The 6,000-nt window shown below is 36.6% G+C and overlaps 1 protein-coding gene across 8 annotated transcripts in view; it reads left to right on the forward strand.

Moving 5' to 3' along the window:
• ACSL6 (acyl-CoA synthetase long chain family member 6) overlaps nucleotides 1-5,492 on the forward strand; it is a 108,829-nt gene extending 103,337 nt beyond the window's left edge. For all 8 annotated transcript variants that reach the window (XM_034404429.3, XM_087883655.1, XM_034404398.3 and 5 more), the window contains exons 20-21: nucleotides 4,055-4,126; nucleotides 4,734-5,492. In XM_034404429.3, coding sequence (XP_034260320.1) covers nucleotides 4,055-4,126; nucleotides 4,734-4,874 — 213 coding nt within the window. In that variant the 3' untranslated portion in view covers nucleotides 4,875-5,492. The remainder of the gene's footprint in view (nucleotides 1-4,054; nucleotides 4,127-4,733) is intronic.
• Nucleotides 5,493-6,000: the final 508 nt, after the last annotated feature.

Raw genomic sequence — 6,000 nt, forward strand, 5'->3', positions numbered from 1 at the left:
CATACTGTAGTTTATACACTGCTCAAACACCTAAAGGGAACCCAAAACTACAGTATGTAACGAACAAAGTATTTAATAAGGCTATTTCATTCGTTCAGATCTTGGATGTCTTCTGCTTGTGTTCCCTTTATTTTTTTTGAGCAGTGTATAATTGGAACACTCAGGAGAAACTGTCTTATTCTTTGCAGGAAATGAACCTGCATCACTAGTAAGACTGCACTCTTCATGATGATGATAATGTTGTTATCATTCAATTGTGTCTGATTCTTGGCGATTCTGTGGGTCAGGTCTCTCTACATCTTCCGATTTTGCACTGCTTCTTGAGTTTCTCTATACCCTGGCTGGTGTCAGCTTTGATGGTGTCCAGCCAGGGGTGAAATGCTCCTGGTTCAGACCGGATCACCTGATCCGGTAGTGATGGCGGCGGGTGGTTCAGAGAACCGGTAGCAAAAATCCCTGCGGCGCCCCCCCCCAATGCCCAGCTGAGCCGTACGCTCATCAGAGGCTTTTTTTTTTTTTTTACTTTTCAAAGCATTTTCTCTACAACCTCTTCCAACAAAAAAATGCTTTTAAAAGTAAAAAAAAAAAGCCTCTGATGATTGTGCAGCTCAGCTGGGATCGTCAGAGGCTTTTCAAAGCATTTTTTTCTGCAACCTCTTGGCTGAAGAGGTGGTAAAAAAAATGCTTTGAAAAGTCTCTGACGATCCCAGCTAAGTTGCCTGATCGGCAGAAGCTTTTCAAAGCATTAGAAAAAATGCTTTGAAAAGTTTTTTTTAAAAAAAAGTTGGCTACACCCACCCAGTCACATTACCCTCACCACCACCAAGCCACGCCCACAAAACCAGTAGTAACAAATTTTACATTTCACCCCTGTGTCCAGCCAGTGTGTTCTTTGGCCTGGTTTCCTAACTGTTCCCAACATACAGTAGTGGCCAAAATTGTGGAAACCTTTTAGGAAAAGTGTATTTTTGAGGTTTGATGGCTAATAAGACCACTTTTTTTTTTTTTTTGGAATAGTACCATAAAATTATATCAATGGAAAGATAATTTAATCAAGAATGTAATGCAATAAAGTTTGTTCAGTTATCTGTATTCTATGAGAAGTTATAGCCAACTAACCAGAAAAAGGAAGCACAACTTGCTTAGGTTGATATCAGGTAGCTTTCCTTCATCTGATTGTAGCCAATGAGCATGAGTGTTTAAAGAATCAATCAGGTGTCATCTTGTTTTGGCAATAAGCCAATCAGATCACAGTAGGATTCAGTTATTGATGTCATGTACTGAAGCTGAGAGGAGGACATTTGTCAGTGTGTTATGTGATCTCTATCAAGTTGGTTGGGGTTTCTTTGTATTCTTTCATTTAGTGAGCTTGTAAACGTAATAAAATTAAAGTAATGGTGCAAAGAGTTGACTGGTTGCCCAGAAAGCGATGTAAAATAGTATTATTAAGTGAACAAGGCTACAGTTATAAAGAAATTAGAAGAAAAATTGGTGGAAACTTAACCAAAGGTGGCATTTCTAAGTTTTTGAAGAGGTATAAGGAGACTCAGTCACTACAAAATGACACTGATAAAGGCAGGAAAAGGTACACAACAGCAAGTGATAATAGAAGAATTAAGAGACTGTGCCTATGTGACAGAAGAAAATCATCTGGGTGTATACAAGATGAAATGACGCAAGGTAATGTGAAGTTGAGTGCAAGGACTGTTTGGTGCAGACTACAGAAATTTGGCCTAAAATCTAGAATTCCACGAAAAAAGCCACTTTTATCTCTGAAAGGTTGAAAAGCATTACATTCTTGATTAAATTATCTTTCCATTGATATATAATTTTATGGTACTACTACCAAAAAAAATAGTGTTATTAGCCATCAAACCTCAAAAATACTTTTCCCAAAAGGTTTCCACAATTTTGGCCACTACTGTAATTGCTTTCTCCTGTGAATTCCCTTGCATAGCTAGAATAACTGAAACAGAGTTTCATGATTTTTTTTTTCCTTCTAGTGACATGCCTGGTGTTACGTGCTCTACAACTTGGTTGTTGGTCACCTTTGCTGTCCAAGGACTCTATATCAAAGGCTATTTCAGAGAGGACAGACTATTTAAGACAGATTGGGGTTAAATGTAGGGGTGACAAATTATTGTAAATAGATTGTTGTTATCTTTGTATCTGTATTTATATTGGTTTTATACTTTTCATATGGTCAGATGACTAAATCATTAAAGCAGTGGTGAAATCTAAAATTTGTTACTACCGGTTCTGTGGGCGTGGCTTGGTGGGAGGGGTGTAATGTGACGGTGGGCGTGGCCAATTTGTTTTTTTTACTTTTAAAACCATTTTTTACATGTAAAACCATGTTAAAAAATGCTTTCAAAAGGCTCTGACGATCCCAGCTGAGTTGCCTGATCGTCAGAGGGTTTTTAAAAAACCCTCTGCCGATCAGGCAACTCAGCTGGGATCATCAGAGCTTGGATCTTCAGAGCTTGGTTTGTCAGAGGCATTTAAAAGAAAAAAAGCCTCTGATGATCGCGCGGCTCAGCTGGGCATGGGGGGCGCTGGCAGGGATTTTTGCTACCGGTTCTCCGAACTGCCCGCCGCCATCACTACCTACTCGTCCGAGACGGTCCGAACCCCTGCATTAAAGATTCTATTCTATTCCACCCCATCCCACTCTACTCCATCTGTTAGTGTAGACACAGATCAGAAGTCAAATTCAGTATAAGGCAACTTCTTCCATTCTTAAATGCCAGGCACAAAATGGCAAAAGTCTGATGAAGCCAGTATCATACAGTGTTAGGGCTAACAAAAAAACAAAAACAAAAAAAACTTGGAGAAAGTTAGAAAAATTCAAACATTTCTGACTGATCATTTGAATTTGGGATGGGATAAATGAGAAAGCGATGCATAGTTAAGAATGCTCAGGAAGTATGGATTACAGGCAGCTTTTTAAAAATTATTTTTTATTAAATTTGTTAATTTTTAATAATGAAAATAATGTAACTTTTAGAGAAGGAATAAAAGAAATTAAAAAATGAATACATAAGAAAGAAAAAAGAAAAAAAGGAATTTCCAATTTAATAGTAGTTATAAATGCCTTTACTGTATATTTTACTGTTTTAAGATTACATCATAATTTCCTTCTTTCCATAATCTAGCCTTTCTAACAGTCAAACCCAGAAATCGAAAGTTCTTTTTTTTTTAATTTCTGCAGCAAAAATTCCATAAGGGGTTTCCAGTCAGTAATAAATGAGGTCACTGTCCTTTCCCTAATCAGACAAATCATTCTTGCCATCTCTGCTAGTTCCATCATCTTTACCAACTATCCCTCCATTGTGGGTATTTCAGAATATTTCCATTTATGCACATATAATAGTCTTCCAGCAGTTATCATATAACAAATCATGTTCCATAGCTCTTTTTTAAAAAGAAAACAATACTTAAAACTTAGGTCGGTTAGGGATCTTGCCTTTACTAAATGCCTAGTGGAGGAATTGCATTATACATTTAAACTGACATAACCTTGGCAAATTATAGCATTTGAATTACTGTTTTCCTTCCAGTGGGGGTAACCCATCATGTGTGCGTTGGCCCATGAATTCTTTCAAGCCTTAATGCTAAATCCAGCATAAACGCTTGAGAAATTCAGTTCTGTTGCCCAAATAATAGTTCGTGTGATATGCAGGCATGTACATGCATGCTTGAAAAATAAAAATGAAGGCGTCTTTTTGGACATTGTATACAGGGCTTTCTACCAGGTTTTGGGACATTTCTTTTTATTGGGCAAGGAGATACAACCTTCAATTAAATCACTTAAAGGCCTCAGCAAATGATGACTGAATGCAGCCAGAATTAAGAATTTGGAGAACCGGTGTGCAGAATAGGTGGGATTTAAAGTGTTACATACCTCTTTCATTGTGCCATTCCATGCCTCCTTTACTGCTACTTGTCCAACAAACAAACACATAAAAAGGAGGAAATTATTTGAATATTAATATTCTCTTGTTGCTAAATTGAGCTTCATGGCTATAAATAGGTGTCTTATGTTGTTATTTAGGAACTGAAAGACGCTATAATGGAAGATATGGTGCAATTAGGAAAAGAAAGTGGACTTCATTCATTTGAACAGGTAAATACTGAAAAAAACATTGATGACTAAAATGAGATGAACTCCTTTTTGAGATGAATAGGAGGGGATTTTAGCAGGCCTTATATAAACCCTTACATGAGTCACTGTACTTTGTGGTTCAGCCATATATTCACTGACATTTCTATTTTTATTAAAATTTCTTTATTTAAATTTGTGTAAGAGTCACTTTCAAAAAATCTTTTGTAATAGATATCACATATCAAAATAAGCTAAAATGAATGTATACCTCACCCAAAATGAAAGTAACAGTTGGACTCACCTTTCTTTTAACAAAATAATGGTCAACCACAAACATCTGTCAGTGATTATACAATAGAAATAAAGCATGAACTGCAGGTTAAAAGGGCTTGCTTCATACAAAACCAGAATAAAACAAAGCATATTCATATTTCATCAATTGGACTCAATGCATATAATTTTTGTTAGAAAGGTTGTAAGTTATGTTTGTTTTGCCTGATAAATTCCACAATTTATTGGCAAATTTCAGGAAGCAACCAAGAGGAGTTTTCAGATAAGGGTTTAGTTTTGTTTTTCCTTTTGATCCTTTTATACCTATATAATTTTATTTAATTTTTTAAAATTACAGGTTAAAGCAGTTTCCATCCACCCTGAAATGTTCACAGTACAAAATGGTTTGTTGACACCTACATTAAAAGCCAGGCGACCAGAGCTGAGAGAATACTTCAAGAAACAAATAGAAGACCTTTATTCAAGTATCTCCATCTGACAGCACAGGAAGGTTCTTCAGAATAATGTACTCTGTAGCAATATTAGGATAATTTTGAAAATGGGAAGGATGCAGTTGACATGAATAAGCATCTGACTTTCCACATGAGCCTTCTGCTGTCTGAAGACACAGTCACTGAGTAATACTTTGCCATCTAGTTCTAGGTCCTAGAAGATTGCATAGCCCATACTGGACAACCATTAAACTTTTTAAAGTTCCACTCCTTGAAAGTATTTGACAGGCCTTTCTTTATTAATGCGTGCAAAACTTCCTTAGCAAACAGGAAAGAAATCTGCTTTTTGTGTGACGCTCCTCTAAATCTGGATTCAGCCGTGCGATCTTTAGGATTTCCAGATGTCTCTCTGGATGGGTACTACTAAGAACTCTTTAGAAGCAGGAGGTTCTTGCTCTGATTCACAGGTATACATCATGCACGCATCTTCTTTTAAGAGTTTATCCTCCCAAGTACCACTGAGTGCATATGTAACCAAGAATTCCTCATTGCAACTGAGCTCTTAAAATTCCAGGGAGATATCTGACAAAGGCTAGTAGTCTACCTCAAATATTCTTTGATGCTCAAAGCCACAATAAATCTATTAACCTGATACAGAACTGAAAGCTGGAATTGTGTAATTGTTCTTTAAATGGCAACTGTTATGCTCTGCATACAAAAGTTGAATTTGTTGGGGGTAATCAATTCACACACAGGAATAACTTGTATTTCATATGTATTAAATATGCTGAACCTAGTGCCACATGCTAGATGAATAGTAACTCGTGATTGTCACTAAAGGGTCTCACACTTTCCAAAATGGGCAAGACTTGTTTACTGGACACACTTTTGAAAGATGTTGATTGCTTTCTATTTTGGCAGCTACCCAACTGAAATTTATAAAAGGAAATCTAGTTTTTGTGAACCTGCTGTATAACTTTTGTTTATGCCTTCTACTCTACATATGTTTTCCCCAAATATTTAACAGAAGAATGGGGGGACTGAGTGCCTATTTTCCCTTTACATTGCTTTAAATTACACAACAGCATCTTGAGCAGTCTCACTTATGTAAAGATTGCTGAGATTATTGGGGACCTAATATTTAGCAAATACAGAAAGCCTCAGGATTCTAGC

The sequence above is a fragment of the Pantherophis guttatus genome, chromosome 2, assembly GCF_059756535.1.
Source record: "Pantherophis guttatus breed Tessera chromosome 2, ASM5975653v1, whole genome shotgun sequence".
NCBI classification, from domain to species: Eukaryota; Metazoa; Chordata; class Lepidosauria; order Squamata; family Colubridae; genus Pantherophis; species Pantherophis guttatus.